At 44.9% G+C, this 22,523-nt stretch overlaps 1 protein-coding gene across 8 annotated transcripts in view; it reads right to left on the bottom strand.

Annotated features, from left to right (window-relative positions):
* ACACA (acetyl-CoA carboxylase alpha) overlaps nt 1-22,523 on the bottom strand; it is a 199,249-nt gene that overhangs the window by 56,557 nt on the left and 120,169 nt on the right. For all 8 annotated transcript variants that reach the window (XM_065572846.1, XM_065572849.1, XM_065572852.1 and 5 more), the window contains 2 exons: nt 1,068-1,211; nt 311-431 (listed from right to left, as the gene is read on the bottom strand). In XM_065572846.1, coding sequence (XP_065428918.1) covers nt 311-431; nt 1,068-1,211 — 265 coding nt within the window. The remainder of the gene's footprint in view (nt 1-310; nt 432-1,067; nt 1,212-22,523) is intronic.

The raw sequence follows: 22,523 nt of genomic DNA on the forward strand, positions 1-22,523 counted from the left end.
GAGATTCATTACAGACATGGTCATCCTTGCAGTGGCTTCAGTCCATTTAAAACTGAGTCAGTGGCTAGTGTAGTATCCCCACTTTTCTAATTATAACCACACTGCTCTGAAGCTAGTAGACAGCAGCCATTCCATACAGCATCATTAGTGCACTATCAATAACAATACTTAGTACTGGTAAATGCCAAATTCCATTACTGAAGTACATATTTTGGAGCTCTGGCTGTCATTTTAATGCCAGTAGAGATCTTGAAACCAGCTGAACTATCACACATGCAGGGGATCACCTGCATGACAAAGATGTACATACTGGGACTAGGACGTCCAGCCAACATCCAGCGGGGATCATAGGGAGTCTTGGTGGGAACAAACTCAATGACCCTGTCTATAGGATCCTTGACGGTGAGGGTAGGCACTGGGCTGGATACACTCTAAAACAAACAACAACAACACACAAAAAATGGGATAAATTGTCCTGCGGTATTCATGGCTCTGCACCAAACATTAGAAATGCAAATGAACTGGCTGATGTCATCCCAGTTCCTGTTGCACGTTACCGCCCCCTTTCCAGACAATCCCAATGACTGCAGCATCCCAATATCTTTGCAAAGGTCTGAAGAAGATGGTACGTTCATGTTGACACTTGCATGAGACTTCATTTGGCATGTTTTGTACTTGGTTTACTCTTGAGCTTCAGGTGCTGCCAGCATCTACCGGGCTCGCGATTTAATTTTAAAAAGGTGACCAAAGCCACCTGACTCATCCCACCCACTGTTTCCAGAAGACAGGTGACCTGTGCATTTGCCTGGCTGCAGAGCAACTCACATCTACAGTAACTTTGCTGGGGAGGGGAAACTTTTAGCATCATTTCTATAAAAGACAATCAACTTTACATGTAAAAACCCTGCTGCACAGATTACTATGGACAGTTTGCCAGCGGGGTGATGTGCACAGGGAATTGACAGTTCTCCAGTGGTCTCTGCAGTGCCCCAAAGAACTGAGTTAAGTGAATGCCATTAGCCAGTATAGGCAATGGCACCTTGCATTGCTGCACCAACAAGACTTACCTTGGGCATATAGGACAGCCACTGCAGAATGGTGTAGATGCCTTCAAAATCATCACTCACAGTGCTGTGCGTCACGCCATTGTTGTGCATGATCTGGACCCCGCCCAGCTGGTTGTTTGAGGTGTACACCTCCCGTCCGAGCACCTTTCAAAAGAGGAACAGAAAGGGTCAGACAACGTGAAAGGGTAACAAACAGCCTCTGCTCAGCCTGTCCCATGTTGTGTGTGCATTCCAGTCCGCCCTTCCAGCAAGTCCTACCTCTCCAACAGTCATTGCTGGGGCAGCTCTTTGAACAGCAGCAGTAATAAATACCTGGACCTTCTCTAGACCCCTGAGTGCTATACAAACATTCACTCTCCCGTCACCTTTTACAGATGGGGAAACTGAGGCACGGGGAAGTTACATGACTTGCCTTTAGTTACACAGCCAGGGAGTGGCAGAGCGGGGACTAGAACCCAGGTCTTCAGTCCACTAGACCAAAGCTGCCCTTGTGCAAAACACAGCAGTGGAATTGACACATTTAGGCCTTGAAGGGGGAAAAACCACAGCCCTGCACAAACCCCAGTACAGCACGTGAGCACAGACAAAGAACCCGTGCCTCCTTGGAGCGGGAAGGAAGACTACAACTGTGACTGCTGGACTTTCAATTCTCTTCCGAGGCTCCATCTCTAATCTCAGCCCAGGCACTGCAGCTCTTTTCTCATTCTCCTGCTGTCTCTTTCCATTTGCCCTCTCACTGACTGATACACTGATCTCTCGGTCACTCAGCTTTCTGCTCCACTGAGTCCATATTACTAATAACACCTCTGCCACAGCCAGTTTACCTCATGAAGGCAGGAGCACATCATTACAAAATAAACTCATAACTTTGACATTCTAGCAAATACATGCCGTTTGTTATTTTTATGGCTTGAGTCTTTCTAACAGGCAGAGGGCATTACATACCTGTTTCATTTAGATCTAAAACAAATTCAAACCAATCCCTCCACCCCCGGCCCCAAACAGCTAGTTTTGGGGGGAATGGGGCTGTGGGCGGGGGGGAACCCAGAGATAGAAGCAATTTTGAATCATTAGGGCAGCATTGTCACTGTGGAAGTGAAGTTCAGATCTGGTTTTGCATGTACGTACGTGTGCAAATGACTTGAAGGTCTAAAACTTCCCATAGGGAATGTAACCTATCTTGTTCAGAAAGATTTCAGGGAAATTAGTAGGGGGCTTAATTATTTTGAAGTCTCCTTTCCAATAAAAAGGTGTTGAAATTATTCCATAATCCTGTGGTTTGTTACATGTATGTGCGTGACTAGAATCAGAGTTCAATACTGGCGGTCAATACCCTCAGCAACACTGCAGCTCCTGTCAACTTCCATGGGAGCTGCCAGCGCTCAGCACCTCTCAGGATTTGGCCAAGAGCTGGGATTTCGATCACTCTAGATAGCATGCATAACTACAAAAGGTGTTGTTGATCATAAAACTATGCTAAAGTACTCCGATCTTATTCTTCATGGCAACAATTGACCATAGCTGGGGTCTGGAAACCTCTAAGCTCTGCGCCCATCGACACCACAGCGCCATTCGCCCGGTGCAAGCTCACTTTCTTCTGGAGTATGGAGGCACAGACACCAGAATTCTTTACAAACGGTAATTAATCCTTGTCAAACCCATGTGAGAAGGATATTATCCAAATTTTACACACAGGGAAACCAAGGCAGAAGGGTTAAGAAACTTGCCCAACATCTTGGCAGTCAGTGTAAAAACCGAGATTTGAACTCTGGAGTTCCTGGTTCCCACTTCCCTTTATCTCCCCCCCCAAAAAAATCTTGTGCCATGACGAGCATTTTACCCCAAGTTGAGAAGCCAGGAGTGAAGATGTAGGTTCAGGGACAGGTAAAGACTAGCCTCCAGATGTGAGGCACAAGTCCGCTAACACCTTCCACAGAGGAAAATAAAAATAAAAAGAATTTTAACTCCCTATCTTCAAATGAACGCACACGTACGTACATGCAAAACGGGCCACTGCTTATCTAGAGACACTGTAGACAGCTCAGGTTTACCGCTGCTGACAGGCAATGAAAACAGTCTAATATACTGCCTGCTCTTGCCCTTAAATCCCTTTTTGGAGATCAAGATAAATATGCAGTTCCTTTTCCCGAGTGCTCCAGACATTTGAGTGAAGTAGCAGAGCATTGGGAGGCTATGTGCCATTGTAATCACTGTATAATACTGAGTGAGGGCCATATTTACTTATCAGTGTATTTGTCATCAGAGGCATCATGGTTCCCAGATGCATATAAAACAATATTGATGAATAGTAGCTCACCTAATTTGTGTGTCATATTACATGTATGTACACACATGAGCATGCACTAACCTATGGACTGAGTGCCATGGGAGGCATGAGTAATTTTAGTATATGCAATCTTTAAAAGAAAATTAAATTCTGGTTTAATCACCATTGAAGCACAAAGCAAACTACCTTACCACGTTCCCTGCACTACAGGAAGTAAGTGTGTGTGTGTGTGTGTGTGTGTGTGTGTGTGTGTGTGTGTGTGTGTGTGTGTGTGTGTGTGTGTGTGTGAGTGTGAGTGTGAGAGAGAGAGAGAGAGAGAGAGAGTTTTTAAGAATCAGTCTCCCAGCATACAACCTGGCACTTAAGCATCAATCCACTGGACTCCATCTTCCCCCACTTCTTTTGTGTGTGTTCTCCTATCTACTTGCAAATGAGCAGAGAATCTGCCAACTCATCTCACATATATGGCTTCAGACTGGATTTCAGCTAAGGTGCCAGAGGTTAAAAGGCACGGAGGGGCTAGCCAGCTTATAGACAATGATCATTTGGCTTGAGAAAAAATGAATGCAATAGCTCATCCATTTAGCCCTGCTAACTACCTCATCTCTGACCTGAGAGGACTACATTTTTAAAGGCTGACAAGTAATTCAATCTCCAATTAACAATTTTAAATGGTGCAGTGTATATTACTGTATAAATGTTTCTGCAAGAAAATGTCCAAGGGTGAAGCAGAATGAAATGGCTGGAGAAGTACAATACCAATGCCTGTGCAATTAAGGGTGTTCTTCAATGGGACACTCGGGCAGCAAAGACACTAGTGCACTTTAGAAAAGCTGACAGATAATTTAGACAGACAATGCTACACAAGCCCCGTGTGCGAAAGGCCGCTTAGGAGCAAGCGGTGTATCCAAAACCATAAACGCACCCATTCAAAAAAGCAAACACCAACAATGGAGGTTCTGTGACAAGACAAGCAGGTGGCTTTAAAATACCCTAGGAGGGAAGTGGTGGTGACTGGAGCATCTTACTCAAGAGAAGAACAGGAGTACTTGTGGCACCTTAGAGACTAACAAATTTATTAGAGCATAAGCTTTCGTGGACTACAGCCCACTTCTTCGGATGCATCCGAAGAAGTGGGCTGTAGTCCACGAAAGTTTATGCTCTAATAAATTTGTTAGTCTCTAAGGTGCCACAAGTACTCCTGTTCTTCTTTTTGCAGATACAGACTAACACAGCTGCTACTCTGAAACCTGTCATTACTCAAGAGAGAGTCAAGGCAGCACCAGCCAGCATCAACAATCTTATGGTGAGCAGCAGTTTTATGGATCTGACCATGTTCAAGGAAGGGTTAAGTTTGCACAGAGGCTACTTCCTAGGAGGAGAGGTTCCCAAGCACTTAAGGGACCAGTAGAAAACCTAACTCCCAAGCCCAGCAGCCACTGGACGCAGGGAAAGTATGGAGAAGTAAGGAGGAGTGGCGAATGATGATGGATTTGATTTTAAAAAAGCACCTGTATATTATACAGATATAATTGCATACTGGTACTTCTAACATCTCTTTTTGTGCTTAATTTGATAGCGCAGATAATCAGAGCAGAATAGTCATTAACAAGGAAGCATTAGACACCGAACTTCTGAAACCAGATTGTCTGCTTAAAAATAAAATGCACTGGATCCCAACACTAAAAGAAATTGAAAGTACTACAATAATCAGAAGACTGTGTCCCCCTCCTCAATCCCTCCCCTGCTCCCTTCCCACACACTTTGCAATAAGGGGGGAAAGAAGCTACTGGGAGTGAGTGACTAATGCAGAGATGGCCCATAGCCATTGTCTTTGCATTTTATATATAAATTACAGCTTTCTAATACAGCAGTTCAGCTCTGGCATTTCTGATCAGCAGCAGATAGCTGCTCCCTTGGTCTAGGAAACCAGTCTGGTTTTGTTTACACTAATAGCCATCCCATCAATACCACCACAGTGCTTCTCATAGCACATCCATTACAAATAGGCTAGAAACGGGACTGAGACCACCAACTCATTCATACAGGCCTTGAGATGGCAATGACTTCTGGTCACTACAGATCTGGGCCAAATTCAGAAAGGCAAACTAGAGGTAAAAGGCTCCAAATCCCAGTGCTAACTCTTTAAGCCACCCAGATCCCCATATTTTCACTAATTTAAGACAGACCTTTCATACGGCTAAGAAGTAATCTATCCAATAGGCTCTATACAAAAAACCCTACATTAACAGAACATTACGGTTGCACAATTAAGTACTCAAAAGGAAATGCCAAATCTAATGTTGCATGCATTACAATACAGCCTTTAATTACATGAACAAATACTATTTCTCAGATAATGTAGTATTTTATATTACAACCTTATTGATACATACATAGTATCTATTTCATTCTTTTCTACTTATTTAATGGACCATTATGACAATGAAATTAGTATCTTTATTGACTTTGGGGGAGATTTTCAAAAGCACAAAGGGGAATTGGGAACCTAACTGCCCTTCACTTCTTTGAAAATTCCCCTTCAACGTTAGTATAAATGTCATGTTCTCTAAGATAGGTATGTTCATTTTGCCAGCACCCATGTACTCTAAATCTTAGCAGCCAGCAGCCTTACTTAGACACATTTCCAACAACTGAGCTGTTACTCACTGAGGCAGTTAACTACAAAACTAGTTTTGTTGAAAACTTAGTAGCCTGTGTATGTGAGCAAAGATGAAAGACCTGAGGAACTGAGAACACAGGGCTAGAATGGAAACTGTTATGGCAACCTTAAATATTGTGCTTGAACTTGCTATTATGTTCACACGAGAGAGAGAGTGTCTTAGCTTATAAGAATTTAACACTGCATTTTATACAAATAATATTAATAATGGTAATTTATATCCCACAGCTTATATAGTGTGTGTCAGAAATTAGAATTGGAAAAAGACACACACATACAATAGCTAGCAGCGTTAATAAACACAAGAGAAATGATCATAGTAAAGGTCTCAACAAAAATTCACATTGCACTGACTTAAAGCCAAAGTACCATTATTTGTGGTTGAGCCTCAGCACATCTTACAGCTTTCATTTTTATCACTCAGCACTTCTGCTCTGCACATTAAACTTATTAGATGATGGGATAAATGGCATCTGGATACAAGAGAACAGACCTAGGTTAGGATGCCAACATGAAGCACGTTCTTTGAAACGATGAAGAACTGAGAGCTGTGCTTCTAAACACCCTGTTTCTCGAGTCTTTATCCTATTCACATGGCGGCATGAACACCCCCCTCCTCTCCATCTGGGCTTCCTGTTGGAGACGGATTGCAGCTCTTGCATTTCTAATCTATGAATGTGTGCAGTGCCTGCACTTTTAATTTACGAGCGTTCGGTGGGGGACCTTTCTGACTTGGGAACATATTGGCTCAGTCTAATGTTTGGAGATTATTAAAGTCAGAGCTATGCTCCACTATCAAGTCTACAGATCTTTTATTTAGAAGATATGGTGCTCTAAATGCACAAAGAGCTCCCTGTCACCTTCACATTAAAGCCCCTAGTGCCTGGTAAATGGAATTATATAGCTGTCATCTCCTTTCCCCAAAGTTTTAAGAGTACAATGGGCTCATTTTTTCACACTCCATCCCAGCTTCAGAACTAAGAGACCTACTTTATATTGATTTAAAGTCTCTGAAATAAATAAACCTGTTTCTCCACTGTGATTCACAAGAAATTCATGATACACTATTGCATGATATATTTCAAGCTCTGGCTCCAGCTCTCTTTTTCCTCTGGTGAATGATGGGGGAGGCAGGAGGGGGAGAGGGGCTGCAAAGCTGACAGCCTGATGGTTATAGGAGATGGCTGCTGACTGCAAATCCAGACGCCAGCATTGGTGATGGTGGAGCTGGTTTTTGGGAGAGGTGGGGGGGGAACAGGGGGTGGGAAGAGAGCAAATAAACTTGGACGCTCGAGGGCAAGTGGGGAGGAGGCAGCGCACAGACCACAACTGCAGCAAAGGGAAGTTAAGTACCTCACTGTAACTGGAGTTTTTCGAGACGTGCGATCCCTCTCTGCATTCCATCAAGGGTACACATGGACTCCATGTGCCTGAGACCGAAAAGTTCTTGCAAGCAGTGTGCGTTGGTCCATGCCTGTGCCCATGCTCCCCTTGTGCTCACACCAAAGGCATAAGGGATGGGGAGGACCAACCACCTCTCCAGTTTCTTCTCTACCATGAATCTTGTCATGATCCGAAGCAGAGGGGTAGGAGGGCAGGCAGTGGAATATAGACAGGGAGCACACACCTCTAAGACTCATTACAAACAGGTAAGTAACTTCCCTTTCTTCTTTGAGTGCTGGTCCCTATGTGTGTCCCAATGTGGGTGACTGACAAGCAGTACTCAGAGACGAGGGAGATACGAGGATGCCAGTGATATAGCTGCTGGTAGAACAGCTGTCCCAAAGGATGTCTGGGTCCAAGAATCCTCTGCTGATGCGTCCTTTGGGACAGTAGCATCTCTCCGAGGTGCCCATTTGATATTTGCAGGGCAGTTAGGCGAATGCGAGGATGGAACTCCATGTAGCTGCCCTGCAGATATCAAGCAGGGACACCTCTTCAAGTCATGCTATGGAAGCTGCTTGTCCCTTTGTAGAAGGAGCCTTCACCTTGTAAGGGGAGGAAGCTGTGCCAGCTGATAGAGGAAGATACTGCCAGAGATCCACAGAGATCCTCCAAAAGGGTATGGCTTGTCCTTATACTCATTCTGCTATGGCAATGAGCAGTCTAGGTGACTTTCTGATCTGTTTTGTTCTCTTCGGAAAAAATGTCAATGCTTGTCTCACATCCAGGGAATGAAGCCTGGCCACTAGTTTGCTCTCGTTAATAAAGGCTTGAAATTGAACTCTGTCCTCCTGAGTAACTTGTCCCTAAAGTCCAGGAGCTCAGAGTAATTGAGGAAATTGTATCTGGTGAGATGGATAGTTTGAGATTCTAAACGGAGGGCTGGTAGACATAAACACCTTCCTCTCCATACGGTGCCTGGCCTCCTTAACTGCAGGGGTGGCCCTTGGATGACAATGTCTGGATCTTTCCGTGGCCTCCTGAACCATCCTGGAGCTCGAGGCAGGGTGGGTGAGCAAGAATGCCACTCCCTTAGTCAGGGCAAAGTATTGCTTTTCTGCCCTCTTGGGGGTAGGGGCACAGAGAACTGCCGTGTGCTGTATAGACCTTGCCAGGTCTAGTAAAGCTTAATTCACAGACAGTGCAACCCAACTGGATTCCGTAGGCTGTAGTATATCCAGGAGCTCATGTTGAGAGTAGTGGACCTCCTCCAAAGGAGATTAGGAGCTCTTGCGCCATTCTCCATAACACCTCTTGAAATTGTCTATGATCACCTGGGGGAGATAGAGAGGCTGGAGCAACCACCGCACCGGGTGAGGAGGATGATATCCCTGTGGGTACCGGCAGTACCAGCTCATCTTTCTCAAGCTTGAGGAGAGGTTCTGGTTGACCTTTTGCAGAAGACAGATGGTCTGACTCCCTGTTGGATCAAATGGATTCCAGGTACCATGCATAGGGGTCCCATGGGCCCCAATAAGACCAATATGAGGGGTCAAAAGTATGTTGCAGCAGTGCCCAAGGCATTTGGTGCCACCAGTCCTGAGGAAGTGGCCCCTGTTTGTGTGCCCGAGCCTGGTTCCAGGAGATTCTTGATCCCTTCTGGGCTGATCACTCAAAGTGGAGGTGAATCTGGTTCCACCACCATGTCTGACTGTCCCAGCAATGAAAAGGTCAGATTCGGCTCCATCAGTCCCATTGAAGGGAAACTGTGGCTAGTGGATGGGTTGGGAGATAGACTCCATTCACAGACCTCAATTCCCACTGGTGTTAGTGTCTCTCTGGTGAGGATTGATCCCAATAATGAGGAAGATTGGTGAATATCTTCATCCTCCCGGACCCACAGAGCAGTAAAAGTCACCAGCCCCTTTGGAGGATGTCTCTTGTCATTCCATACCACCGGAGTAGAGGTAAAGTAGAGGGTCATGACAGTATCATCAATGAATGAGTCTCCAACCTGGTGGGTTTTGAGGGCACCAGTAGTTCCCAGTCCTTCAGGTTCTAGTGTTTCGTTTACTTGATACCGCTAAGTCCCTGCAGCTCGGGTGTGAAGACTCACCTTGGACAGGTCACGGAGGGATTTCTCCTCTTAGAATGTCTAGGAGTGGATTTCGTTTTATGTCTGAGAGCGCATCCCTTACTCTCAGATGAAGGGTCTTTCCTGCCTCTCCTTTTCACTCTGGCAGTGCTGGTGGTTGTCGCTGACTAGAGAAGACCAGGGGCAGGAGACTACAGTTTTTGAAGCCTGGTGTCTTGGGCATAATCTAAGTCCCTGGGAAATGACCAAAACACTAACCAGCATCAAAAACCTAAGACTAACGCACCTAAGACTATATACACATTACAGGAAGAAGAGAAGGGATCAGCTTCGGACAGTGGAGAGTTCCGGTGCGGCGGTAAGAAGGAACTGACGCGCCACCCTGCCTATTATACCCTCGGTGCAGAGCACCAGAAGCCCAAGCTCCAGCTAAGCAAGAACGTCTAACACTGCTATTTTTAGCCCATAGTGCAAGCTCAAGTCAGTTGACCTGGGCTCTGAGACCCGTAGCCGCAGGTTGGTTGGGTGGGGGTTTTTTGTTTTGTTTTTTTTGCAGTGTAGACATACCCTCAGGCTTTTTCTCAGGAGCTGTTCCTCTAGTCTCCTCGTCCATGCACAAACCCCTTCCATCAGCATTGGGTAGTGCTTTCAACTCACACCAAGGGTGTGTCTACACTGCGAGAAAAATACTTGTGGCAGTGAATTTCAGAGCCCAGGTCAGCTGACTTAGGCTGCGGGGCTAGAAATAGCAGTGTAGACATTCAGGCTTGGGATGAAGCCTGGGCTCTGAGATCCTCTCCCCTCGCAGAGGCTCCAGGCCAAGCCCAAATATCTACAGTGCAATTTTATAGCCCTACAGCCCAAGCCCCGTGAGCCCGAGTCAGCTGACCCAAGTCAGGTGTAGATGTCACTTCCACTTGTGTTGGTAACCCATCCACTTTGCAGGGAGGATGCAGGCTAATACCAATAGCCGTGCACCCAGAAAGACAGAGAATTTCTCTCACAACTCACTGAGCAAGAATCGGAGTAACTGAGCTTACTGCAGCACAAAGAACCATCAGCTATGCCCCCATCTAGCAACACACATGTACAGCCCCAGTGAGGAGACAGTGACTCAGGTATGGCTTTGCACACCCACACTCAGCACAGCTGGGTGCCAATCACACAACTCTGCGGTGAAGATGTTCTCTGAAGGCCACCAGTCCCTGTAATTCAGTCACCATTGGGGTGAAATGTTGGAACTGGTTAAAAGAGCACAGCAACACTACACAACATGTTCACTGGAAACTACAGAGGGAAATTCAGGTAGGGAGAATGTGGGCCAGCATGCTAGAGGTAGCAGCCCCTATTCACGGGAATAAACATCCACATATAAATGCAGGTATCTGCGCAGCTTTATGCACATATAGATGTGCTAACAGAGATCCATATTAAAAGTGATAGATATTTGTGCAAAGGAAAATTAAAAAGTCAACAGAAATCTATTAGACTTTCTTCCCTCAGCAAACATAAAGGGACTGTTAATGGGATGTCTGGAATGTAAATCGTCTCTAATGGGAACAATATACAAATATAACCACTTAAAACAAGGCAATTAAAAATAAAATGAATAAATGGAGAGAGGTGTTTATTTTTTTTGAAAACACTTGCATTTGCCTGAAGTCCAAGCATCTGTCCTGCTTATGTTCATTTCTCTGCAGAGAGCTGAGAACCTTTGTGTTACCAAGGGGGCCAACTGCAACATATACCTAGTGGGCCAATACAACATGGACCCAACCTACCTAAAAAGGAAAAGCTTCCAGTGCCCCTCAAGGGGTGATTTAAAAAGAACAAGACACTCTCTCCCCCTATCACCAACACTGTGTAATTGACAATGCCTCCCTTGCCTGCGCTGTACTCAGATTCGGGCTCTCAACACACACTGACTTTGCTGGGGCTGAGAGTAATGACGGTCTGCGGTGGAGAGGCGCAGTGCAGTTCAGTAGCACACCGAGATTCTGCACCTCCTCCAAGATGGTTGAGTGACCAAAACCCCCTCCCCTAGGCAAATCACTCTGTTGCTCCCACAGCCTCCTCTAATGCATCCATCCAACACACAGAGCCAGCAGCCCCTCCTCCTTCCCCCACCACCCTGAGCCAAGAACAGGGTAACCTTGGTGAGATTCACAAGAGGTACTGACTAATGTTTAATGCTGGTGGAGTGTCAATTTCCGTTTGACATTTCTTAGGCCCTCTTTGATTAGCATTCTCAAACACACTGCGCCCATACGTATCCGCCTAATAGTCTTGCTGCGCCACTACAGAAAGATTCATATCATGCATTAATAATTATAATGCTTCTTTGAATGACAGGGATGGCACTTGCTGTTCTAACTCACATGATTGCTCTCACATGATTGCTTTGATCTAATCCCAAGACTGGAGTCAACTTGAGCAGACACCAAGACATCCCTGCCTCGTTTCTCAGGACAAGAGCTTTGCACAGTCCATATTTGAAAGCAAAAAAAAAAAAAAAAAAAAAAAAAATCAAACCAAACCAAACCAAACCCAACCCCGCTCTCCCCTAAACTAACAACAGTGTATCCAAAGGGGGTTTTATTTTTTTCACACTGTGAAACTGGCGGGTAAGTAAGAGTGCTTGTGATACTGAAAGATTGAGCAGTGGTACAAGACAGACAGTGTAAACTTCCTTTTCCTCCCTGCACAGCTCTGCCAATGAACCTCAGTCCTGACCTGCTACACTTGTGTGTGAGCACAGTACCAGAAGAGCAGTTCAGCCTATTCCTCTCAAATCCTGACCCAGAGCTCGCCTGGTGATTCCAGCCCTGGCCTCCCACAAAGTTCTGCCAGTCTTGACATCCAACACCACCCGTTAGTCCAGTTCCAGGCCCCTCCTCAGCAGAGACTGTCAATCACCCCACATTATGGGGACTGAGACCACCAGATGAAGCTATCTTGTGTTATCTCAAATGTATTGCGCCCTAGACTTCCACAAATCACACCTCACAGAACTACATGGAAATAACAACGCTGGTTTGACGTCAACCCACCAAAGTTCGGACAATTCAGAGATGAGTCTAAAATGCAGGGATATTCCCTTATGGATGTATGCAAAGGGGTTGTTAGGGATTTTTTTTTTAAATGCAGATTGTCAAACCAATCCTCAGAGCTATTATGTCCTGTTGTATCAACAAGTCCCCAGGGACTCATTCTTAGGCACATGATTGACACATATACTACCCTATCATGACACAATATGATACCTATCATGTTAATGGCTTTGCCATGCCCGTGCACTGTGTCTGTGTTAATAAAAGCTGCATTCAAGAAAGGTCATCGGACATGCAGTGGCATTCTTCTCTCTTTTTAAGTTTATTTCTAAGATATTCAAAATGCAAATTGTGAATTAGCAAACTGTAAAGTTTCCATTAATCTCTCTCCTGCACCCCCACAGCCTTTTTAATTGGAGTTGAAGAAAAATCCAAACAAATCGGCATGCTCAGAAACTGCTTGTTTTTAATTTCTTGGGGGGTGATTATTGGACTTTTCCAGCTGTAAAATGCAGCATCTGAACAGATACTTAAAATAAGATCATTCCCAGGCCAAGTACTTGTAGACACAGTTCAGTCTTGGAGTGAATTTTCACAGCCAAGTAACAAAGCCCCATAAAGCTGGAGGAATATGCAAAATGTTGGCTGGACTGTAAATGCAGCAGGGCTGGCAGGTGCTCCTCTCCATGTAACTCTAAATAATGATCTCATATGTGTAGCACTGTCCATCTGAGGGGCAAAATGTACTTTATAAACGAATATTAATGAATTAAGCTGTCAACCCCTCCTGCAAATTGGGTAACTCTTGTTGTCCCCATTTTGCAAAAAGGTTAAATGATATAGCCAAGGTCACAGTGTGAGTCAGTGGCAGAAATGGATCTAAAGCCCAGATCTTCTGACCTTCTGTCCTGATTTTCAGTTTTGCTTTAAACATTTTGCATTTGCTTTGTTTCTGACTGTCCATCCGTTCTCTTTACACCTGTGTACTGACACCTGCTGACAGCAGGTTATATTGGCCAGGTAAAAGCTCCTACACCTGCCTTGTAGTTAACTTCTTTCTTTTAAAATAATACAAATCAAGTTACATTTTGGATCTTCATGACAGACCAAACCAACGAGATTAGCACTCATTAAAATAAAGAAACAAAACTTTGTGCGTACACACGATATTCACCGAAATGAAAAGATAATAACGTACCAGATCGTTGGCCCACTAGAGCATTTGGAATTTGATGGGGACAGAATTCAGATTCTCCTGCAGAACTGCTAATAACTAGTAGAGATTCTAAAAGAGAATCTCTACTAATTATTAATAAATAAGGCCTATAATATACAAGCAAGCAGGTCTGATAATGTCCACTAGGAGGTGCTGCCACACAAATTCACTAGCCTGATAAGTATAATGAGTATTTACAGGTATTTAGCCATACAATACGAATACTGCCCAGAGCTGATGCAAATTTCTTGGTCATTGCTCTACTCACTGGGAACTCCTTTGGCATGCAGGTGACTCAACATATCTGCACGCATTCCATGGTGCAAAAAAACAAAGCAGCTAAGTGCGCTGCTCATGGACCTGTATGTAACATTAGAGAGATTTATGTTAGGCTGTCCAGAGATGAAAGGCCATTTTATTAATCTAGTACCCAATGAATCTCCATATACCTGAATCCTGCTCTTGCTAGACACTAAATGTGGGTGCTTTTTTTTTTATTTTCTCTATAACTATACCATAATTTAGGGACTAACCTAAACTTCATTGAAAGCATGTAATAAAACTGCAGAATAAGAGGCCATTTTTTTCTACTCTCCTTATCTTTTGTATGTGATCAGAACATACTTCAGTTTCAGCAATTCATGATTATTTATTTTAATTGAGTGAATTCAGGGAATGGCTTAAGCCCAGCCCAAGCAGACGTTCTCAAGACTCCCCCACACTGCTCTGCCAATGGGGGCTTTCGAAATTGGGCACTCAATGGGCTGAAATGTGCAGCGTGGTGCTTTTGCAATGTTCACTATACGTCAAGTTCAGCCTTTATTATGAGTTCCAGGGAAGATTGTGCTACGTCTCTCTGCGCTCTTGTTTTCAAGGCTCAGGAACCTTTCCTTACAAGGGAAAAGTATCAACATGCCTCAAAGTAAAAGGAGTATTTTTCTTTGGAAAAAGGTCTTGTGGTTTCTTTGCTTCCCTCTTAGGATCATCTACTGCCCTATCTGATCGGGATAGGTCTGGTATAAAGCAAATACAATAAGGGAAACAGACAAGCAAAGAACTTCAAAAGGAAGAGGCGCACCTTTGAGGGCAGGGAGGCGCGTTTTAGCCATTGTTGTAACAAGGGGACTCCTAGAACTTAAGTTATTTGTAAGGATATATGGAGCAGAGCACTGTCATTCCATCCTCCCTTCTTGAAAGTAAGGAGAAATGCCAGTGATCTAGGAAGCCTGGACCAAAGACAGTTTAAAAAAAAAAAATCAAGTGATGACTACAACAACCTAACCAGCCACGGGGTAATGATTCACTCTATGGTAGCTGAGAGCACTCAGGACGTTACCAGGCACTAACCACATCAAGTGTGGGACATCCATGTCAATGTATCATCTGCCCACTAAACAGTCAGCCCTTGCAAATATTCTAGGAGAACCCTGAATTGTTTTAAAATGTTTGCTTTCAAAAGACCCTCTGGTTTTGTGACCACTGCTACGCAAACATTCCGATTTCCCTGGGGTCACACCGTGAATCAGTGGTAGAGCCAGAACCAGATTCCCAGCTGGTGTAAGTTGTGGGGCAGATGTCACATAGATCAGAAGCAAGTAAAGTTGACATGAACACCTCCCTTTCCTCCCAAGTTAAAGGGCTACAGTTCACATAGGTCTATAGCTTTCAGCAAAAAAGTCAGTGGGTTTAAAAAAAAAAAAAAAAAAAAAAAAAAAAAGCTTAAATGTTTATATATAGATACCCCAAAGTTCTAATCTTTTTATTCTCATCTCTGAAAGGGATATACATCTCTCAGGCTTCAGGGCACAAGCCAACCTCTAAGTGATGGGAGTCAGGAAGAAACTCTCTCTATAGGCAGATTATTCCACAGTTCTCTACTATGAGGTACTGACCCTGGTGGGAGATGGGATCCTGGACTAGATGGATCATTGGTGTGATGCATTATGGCAATTGCTAATGTTCCCACCCTGGATGTTGCATAATTCTGTACACCTGGTCACATTCCTGCCCAATTGACTCTTCACTCCTAGTCCCCATTGCCACAGCATCTAGAAACCAAAGGTTTCAGAAAACACTGAGCACCCTCCCAGTGAAAATCAGTGCCCCTTAAGGTGTCCCAAGGCATGCACTCCACTAACAGAGGCATTTTAAATCACTAGTCACTTTGCAAGTCTCGGCCCAATTCTCAAGCCCCAATCTAGCCTCTATTACCACCCCCCTCCCCCCCAAACTCAAGTCCATAGCTAAGAGCTCACTGTTTATACTGTTAGTATAAACAGTGATGTACAGTCAAAATGCTGAGAATCCCATTAGAAGAAAAACAAAAACACAGAGATGCAAACTAATTATAAACAGGTCAGCTAAGGATTGGGAACATCAGGTGTGCACTGAAATGGAGTGCAGTTATAAAGGCTTGAGCCGTGTATGCAATGCATTAAATTAGGAGTGCAAGGCTCTTCAGCCTTACTTCTATTAAAGGGAAACAAATTGAAATTTACATGTTACTGCATTCCACCAGTACGACAGACAGCATGTTATCTACCTCATTTGAAATCACACCATGTTAGGCCAGTGACGAGGAAAGGAAGGTGGGGGGAGGGGATGGTTGGGAGGAAGGAAAAGTTAAAAAAAAAAAATCTGCCTCAGCAAAAGTTTTCATTAAAATTTTAGACAAATGATCTCTGTGTCCTTCTCCCATGCTGCCTGGGGCTCCATGCTATTTCTATGCAAATAACAACCTCGTGGTTTATATCTTATTATTTCCACCGGAGCTGCAGCGACATGACCCGAGACGTGTGCGAGGTAGACAGAGAGAGAGAGAGAGAGAGAGATGGAGTGGGTGCTCACTGAAGTGTGAAAAAATATTGTCAGGAGTGAGCGGCAAGAACAAAAAAAAAAAAATTGCAGGGATAACGTGTTTATTTCAGCCCTTCTCCCCATGTGAACTGGCACCTTTTAAAATTCATTGGGCATCAGGCGATCATGCACAATCCATCTGCTTTCACTTTATCATTTGCATTTCATGCCTCCTGGCTTTTGATGTGCTGATACTTTGATGCAGTCAGGAGATGCGCATTATCATTATTTCAATTTTCAGGGGGGTCAATGGGCTCAACACACGCACACGCACACACACGGAATAAAATGTCATTTCCACCTCCCCACCGCCTGCTGATGGGGAAGACAAAAGGGGGTACAGAAAAGACATGGTCCTGGAACCCCCACACATAGCATCCTTCCCAATTTAGACCGTCATACGTTTCATATGCACATGAGTCTGGGCTGTAAATGAAGGCAGATTCATCATGATGTGGGGGTGGGGATGGGGGGAGAAGAGAGATAAAGAGAAGCTGTGGTACAGTTTCCTTTTTCACATCTGGTGGGCGAAGAGGTTGATAGCATCCTTAATGAATCTGCACGAAATCTGGTGTCTTATGGTGATTTGACTCCATACTTAAAGAGCACTGACACGGACATAGCAAAGCAGCCAGCACATGATTAGATAACCTCCAGAACTGATCATTCCCTTCAGCTAAAAATGATAATGTATTTCAGCCCATTGTCTAAGTTATAGGCTGCAGGCTGCTTTTGGCAAGCTAGACCTTTCCCTCTACACCCAACCCCTGGGGCTAGCTCTACCTAATTAAAATGAACAAGATCAGCAACAGATGAGGTAGTGTGTTTTATTTTTCACAATTTTTTTTAATGAAAAAGATCCTAGCATTTTGTAGCAAGAATCAAATGAAACAACTTTCCAGACAAAAATACTGCTTCTCTGGAAGCCAAGACACTTCCATGTCTGTGGGAATCTCCATATGCACCTTATAACCCAAGAAGCAAAGTGAACATTTAGAGCCAGGAGAGGAAGAAGACATTTTGAAAACTGTGTCTGTCTGTCTCTCTGTGTGTGTACACATATGAGAGTGCATATAAGTAACTTATCTCCAGTATCATCTACAAAAACACTAGCATGTAAGTTAGTACTGTAAATTTTGTCCCAAATCTCCAGGAATATGTGGCTGATAGTTAATAGCAAAAAGACAAAGTATTACTTATATTTGACTATGTTGGAAAATTTTCACTCCCAGCTGTAATGCAAAGAAGCAGCGTCTTTTTAATCTATCTAGGTTCTTATGTTGGTGTCAGTCACCAATGTATGTGATCACTTAAATTCCTTAATCACTAGCTCTCCTGACTGGAGCAAGGGATGATGTAAATCTTTTATTGTAACTCTCATAAGGAAATGCTTTGTTTTTGCTCCAAAGGGCACTCCTCAATCCAGCCATCCCACATAAGTAGCATTAGTAAGTCTCATTTGCTTATCACTGAAAGGCAAAACTAAAATGGATACAAATATCCTTCTAGAGTTTTATATGACACTTCATGCCACAAAGTAGCTTCTCCACTGCTACAAGAGAAGATACTGTTTAATCAGTCCCTGGCTAACGGGCGCACGGCCTATCAGCCAAAGGAAAATTCAAATGAATTCTCCCTCTGGAATTCAAGGGCAAACTGTTTCTCTCCTCTGCACATAAGAAGTGGGATACTGAGCATAAATCTGAAACAGCCACTGCTCTGGTGGCACAGTGATTTAAGAGAATTAGCCTTTGACTCTTGGTTCAAACCCTGTTTAAAATCTCAAGTGGAATGGGTTTGGTCATCTCAGTTTAAGCCCCAGTGGACATTTATCCACGTCCAATATAGCTCACACACACACAGCTGTCCCTGTTCATGGCCCATGACTGGAACAGTAGAGATGGGAGAATCAGGATCATAGTTATCAGGGAGTCACACTGCACCAAATTCAGGTGCGAGTCTAGATTCCAAGCCTCCCAAAGCCAGGAGTGTTCAGATACATGGTTTAGTTTCAGGTACAACGTTACTATTGCCAGAGCTGGCGGGACCCACTGGAGTGGAGTAACAAGGGGAGATACTGAACTACCAAGTGTTCAGATAACACGGTGATGGGTGCAGTGTAAGAACCTAGATAGACTAGAACAGATGATGAGAGCTAAGTGCATTGGCAGTGTCACCTGGGGAAGCTTGCACAGCACCAGCCTGCATCAAATGCTAGAACCAGGCAACATATGCCACTTCAGTGAGCACCAAATTTGCTCATCTTTTTTTAAAGGATCTTAAAACGCCCCTCGCTCCTACACTGGTGTGCCTGTATAAGGGCTTGCTCAGGCTGGCGTGTCCCAGAGGTGATAGGAACACCGCTTAATTCTCTGCAGAGCCCAATTATCCAATGAGAGGCTATTTTCCTTTTAGTTGCCCTTATTTGCCAGACACTCCTTGAAACACTGAAATGCAGCTTGTGCTTAAGTGCATCCACCCCAGGTGCCGTAGAGCATCCAACCACAAAGCTGCACAATGGAGAGACACACTCGGGCCTGCACAAGCCTCACATCCACGTAAACCAAGCCCTCAATGGGAGGAACAATGGCAGAGTGACCCTGGCTCATGCTGGGTTATGGGCTGGGGGTCATGATATTAATGGAGCTGGGGCAGCAGGGAGGGAAAATCATCTCTTGGGAAGAAACACGAGCCACTTGGTGCACTGGAAGAGAAGACGTTTCCTTGCAGCTTAAAGTTTTAAAAATGACACTAAAATATCTGAGTGCCCATCCCTTTAATAATGATCATTATGAACACAGCCCCTCTCATGTGAACATGCTAAAGCATTCCATCAATATTAACACACCACCATGGGGATGGGGAGGAGGATTAAGGTGACTGGGACCCACACCTTCCAAAATGTCAGTCCTCCAAACTAAGAGAACCCTGGAAACGTTCTATCTTCTGAAAAGGCCCTACTGACCCAACTGCCCATCCCAACTTCCTTTCCACTCTCTGAACAGTTTGAGCTACCCAGTAAGCAAGGCCGGCTAGCACAGCCCAGCAGGTGACGTGATGATTCAACAAGACACCCCATGTACAGGGTGTGACGGGTTGGTTCACAGAAACCCCCTTGGGGCTGCCAACTGATGTGCCAAGACTACTTCTGCCCCTGCTTTCCCTGCCAGCTTAGGACTCCAGCACCCCATCTTGCTGAGCCAGACACACCAATTTGCTCCAACACCGACCCAGGGTCTGAACCACATGCACCCAAGGTGCAGACTTAACTGAAAGCAACTTAAGAAGTGCTCCTGTCTTTAACATTCAGATGTCCAACTCCCAATGGGGTCCAAACCCCAAATAAATCGTTTTACCCTGTATAAACCGTATACAGGGTAAACTCAAATTGTTTGCCCTCTATAACACTGATAGAGAGATATGCACAGCTGTTTGCCCCTCCCCCCCGGGTATTAATACATACTCTGGGTTAAATAAGTAAAAAGTGATTTTATTAAATACAGAAAGTAGGATTTAAGTGGTTCCAAGTAGTAACAGACAGAACAAGGTGAATTACCAAGCAAACTAAAATAGAACACGCAAGTCTATGCCTAATACAGTAAGAAAATGAATACAGATAAAATCTCACCCTCAGATGTTTCAAGAAGCTTCTATCACAGACTGGATGCCTTCCTAGTCTGGGCACAATCCTTTCCCCTGGCATAACTCTTGTTTCAGCTCAGGTGGTAGCTAGGGGATTTCTCATGATTGCCACCCTGTGGTGGGGCAGCTGCCCGACCCCCTGAGAAAAAGGGCTGGAACAGGCCAGAGAGGCTGTGCAGGCCAGCAGCCAATCAGCAAAGGCCTTTGGAGAGCCAATCAGGGCAAGGGAGAGACAGCCAATCAGGGCCAGGCTGGGTCCTATATAAAGGCTGCCTAGCAGGGGAGAAGGGAGTCACTCCCTGACTAGCAAGGGAGGAGGACTGGCTCCTGAGGTAAAGAGGTAGCACCTTGGACAGAGCAGTGCTGGGCAGGCTCTGGGGGAGCAGAGGAGAGCTCCAGCCCAGTTACCTACCAGGCTGTGGCCCCTGCTAAAAAGGGCCAAAGGGGAAGTGGCCCAGAGAAAATAGGTGGACAAGAGGGGAGCAAAGGAGAGCAGAGAGAGGCTTCCGCTAGAGGGTCCCTGGGTTGGGACCCAGAGTAGCGGGTGGGCCTGGGTCCCCCCTGCCCCTCTTTATACTGCACCTGGCCACAGAGGAGTGTGGCCGAGATAGGCTGCAGTTGGCTCCTGAAAGCAGGGGCTAGACTTTAGGGTTGTGGTTGGCCACTGAGGCAGGTGTAGGCCGAAGGACTGCTGTTAACCCCTTTCCCCCCCCCCCCCCCGGAAGGGGGTGAGACTGGAGTAGTGGGGACTGCCGGAGGGCAGTGTCCTGAAGAGGACGCTGCCGAGCAGGGAGCAACGTGGGTCCCAGGGCAGCAGAGCAGATGATGGGCGAGGCACTATGTGTCAAGGGCACGCCGCAGCTGATGAGCTGATACCCGGAGCAATCAGCGGGAAGCGCCAGAGGTGGTGAGTCATGTACCGCATCACATGCCCCCTTTGTTCTGTTCCACCCACTTATATATCTTTTGCATAAGGCGGGAATCCTTTGTCCCTCTCTGGGTTCCCACCCTTCCTTCTAAATGGAAAAACACCAAGTTAACGATGGATTCCAGTTCAGGTGACATGATTACATGTCACTGTAAGACTTCATTACCCACTTGCCACCACACAAGTATACAGGAAGACTTGCAAGTAAAACAGAGCCATCTACAGTCAATTGTCCTGGTTAATGGGAGCCATCAAGATTCCAAACCACCATTAATGTCCCACACTTTGCATAATTACAATAGGTGCTCAGAGTTATTTCATATTTCTAGTTTCAGGTAGAAGAATGATACATTCATATAAATAGGATGAACACATTCAGTAGATCATCAGCTTTGTAATGATACCTTACAAGAGACCTTTTGCATGAAGCACATTCCAGTTACGTTCTATTCACACTCAGTAGCATATTTTGCTAAAATCATATAGAGTGCAATGTCACGCAGGGTTCACCTGCTCCTCCATGACGGGGCCCTCTTGATCAAGGGACTCAGATTCTCAGGACCTTCCCCTAATGTACCTTTGGGGGATAATGTATCAGTTACATAACACAGGCTTTCCTTCAGCGAGAACATGATGGGCAACCCAGCATGAGCCCACTGAAATCAATGGAAGACTGAGTACAAAGCCTTCCTATATGGGTCAGTATCTCTTTGACCAGCATAGTCACTGGTTACATTTTGCCTGTTTTTATTAACTGGGTCATCCTTGTAAAAAAAAATCATCCTGGGTTTCAATTCAACCAAAAATTGCTCAAATGGACTAATTTTATGAACAGGGGAAAAAAAAAAAAAAACTGGAGAGGTCTGCAAACCTCTAACTATTACGTTTCCTCAGCCCTATTGGGGGAACGCATTTTAAACACAGCTGTTCTGTTTCAACATTCTGCCCACTGTGCGCACACAGACAGCAGCCAAGAACAGACTCACAAGCAAGCGAGTGAGAGAGAAAACCTGAGCTAGAGCACACTCCAAACAGGAACTGCCACGTAGCAGAATGCTGTCTATGGAAAATATGGACTGGATTCAGGCAGACAATGGCAATATTGCAGACGATTATGGTCGGGAGATGACATTCTCTCAGCCCAAATACAGCATCATTCCTAAAAATCCACATTCGATTTTATTTTCTTTCAGTGAATTTAGGTGCAAAATATTGGAGATTGAACTACTTTAGCCACAAAACAGGTCCAGCACAGGCAGCAGTAGTGCAAGCATCCCACATACTGCCCCATGACTCAGCCCTGGACTGCAGGCACT

This window comes from Chrysemys picta, chromosome 19, assembly GCF_011386835.1.
Source record: "Chrysemys picta bellii isolate R12L10 chromosome 19, ASM1138683v2, whole genome shotgun sequence".
In the NCBI taxonomy this organism is placed as follows: Eukaryota; Metazoa; Chordata; order Testudines; family Emydidae; genus Chrysemys; species Chrysemys picta.